This window comes from Chrysochloris asiatica, unplaced genomic scaffold (assembly GCF_000296735.1).
Source record: "Chrysochloris asiatica unplaced genomic scaffold, ChrAsi1.0 scaffold00444, whole genome shotgun sequence".
NCBI lineage: Eukaryota > Metazoa > Chordata > Mammalia > Afrosoricida > Chrysochloridae > Chrysochloris > Chrysochloris asiatica.
The window spans coordinates 1,314,944-1,316,582 of NW_006408962.1; the positions used below are offsets into that span (position 1 = coordinate 1,314,944).

At 44.2% G+C, this 1,639-nt stretch overlaps 1 protein-coding gene across 1 annotated transcript in view; it reads left to right on the top strand.

Moving 5' to 3' along the window:
- SNX31 (sorting nexin 31) overlaps window positions 1-1,431 on the top strand; it is a gene marked incomplete at its 3' end in the record, with an annotated part of 76,155 nt that extends 74,724 nt beyond the window's left edge. The window contains exon 11 of the mRNA XM_006877172.1: window positions 1,318-1,431. Coding sequence (XP_006877234.1) covers window positions 1,318-1,431 — 114 coding nt within the window. The remainder of the gene's footprint in view (window positions 1-1,317) is intronic.
- Window positions 1,432-1,639: the final 208 nt, after the last annotated feature.

Below are 1,639 nucleotides of genomic sequence, written 5' to 3' on the forward strand. Positions count from 1 at the left end.
TGCCACAAATTCCCCCAGCTGTGAGCCTTCCAACCTTCTAAGTATTCCTTTATATGTGGTTCATAGTTCTGGGACCATCCCCTGAGCCTGCTTGGTTGGGTATTCTGTGTTGTTGTTGGTGGAGCTCTTTGCTACACGTCCTCCCGATCCGCCATCTTGTTTGTTCTCCTATACATGCTATAGTTTTGCCATCAAGTTGGTGCCTAGACCTTGTTTAGGATTCCCAAAAGTAGCTGTTGGGTCTGAGCTACTGACCTTGCGGTTAATAGTCCAGTGCTAATCCTACAGTGGAGTCCTGGTATGGTGCTGTGGGTTAATGTGCCAGTCTGCAAAGCCATTTGAACTGCAAGGCTGGCAGTTCAAGCTCACCAGCTGCTTCTCAGAAACCCCATACAGGGTTGCTATGGGTTGGAACCGACTCAATGGCACTTAACAACACAACAACAATCTTACAGTGCCATACCAGGGTTCCGATGCACATTATAAACCTCATAATTATTATAATAATGGTTATATTTTATTTGAATGGTTAATTGTTTTTCATTGTTTTGTTTTGAGGTAATTCTAGGTCTAGAGTCTCGTATTGGTATTTAATAGAATGTCCAAAGTTTTCAGCTGTGCTCCGTGTGAGAAACAGGGAAGCAGACATCTGCTCATCTTTCTGGATGCAGAGTTATGTTTTGATGCCTGCCTCGCTAACCCTCTCTTACCACATCCCATGCCTGGGAGCCTGTGCAGTGCCTCCAATTGGCAAAGCTCCTTCAGACCTCAGTGCATTTGGACTTGCTTTTTCTTCTACCAAGAACCATCTGCTACTTCCCTCCCCCACCAAAAATCAAACCACAACAAAACAAACCCACAAACGACCACAACAAACTCAGAAAGCTGTTTTAACTTATGCTCAGACACCACTCTCTCCAGGAAGCCATCCTTTACCCTCCCAGTCTGGTTTATGTGCCCATTTTTTTTTGCTTTCATTGGCCTGTGTTTTATTTCCCTTCTGAGATTTATTAGATCAAATTGTGGTGACTTACCTTCATGGCTCCTCAGTAGACTAGTAGCTCCTTGGAAACAGCAGCAATGTCATTTGTTTGGGTACTTTGCCCAGGGCCGTGTGCTGACAATGCCATCTGGCAATCCCATGTGACCTATAGAATGGCCCCAGAGGGTTTTCTAGGCTGTGATCTTCATGGGAGCAGATGACCCATCTTTAGGTGAACACCTGAATGCTTCATCATTGCTTTTCCAGGGCTCCTTCAGGACATAATGAGCATTAAACTTTCTATTAAATGTCTAATAAGATCTTTTCCTTTGTAGGGGACTCTGCTGGATATGGATGGGCCTCAGCAAACTCTCAACCAGAACTTAGAGCTCAGATTTCAGTTCAATAAGGACAGTCAGTGGCAGTGGTTTGTTATTTACACCAAACAGGTGAGTTCTGTATGAAATGATCTGTGGCTTGCTGAGCTGGACAAAGTACCTTGCCTCAACACAACCAGAGCACAGTACTAGAGTGTGCTACAAATAATCTTTTTGGCCTAGAACACCTTTTTTAGTGTTTGATTTTTATTTTACTCACCACCATGGTGGCATCCACCACTTGTCTGTCACTTTGCCCTACTGTGGTGACTTGTGTGTT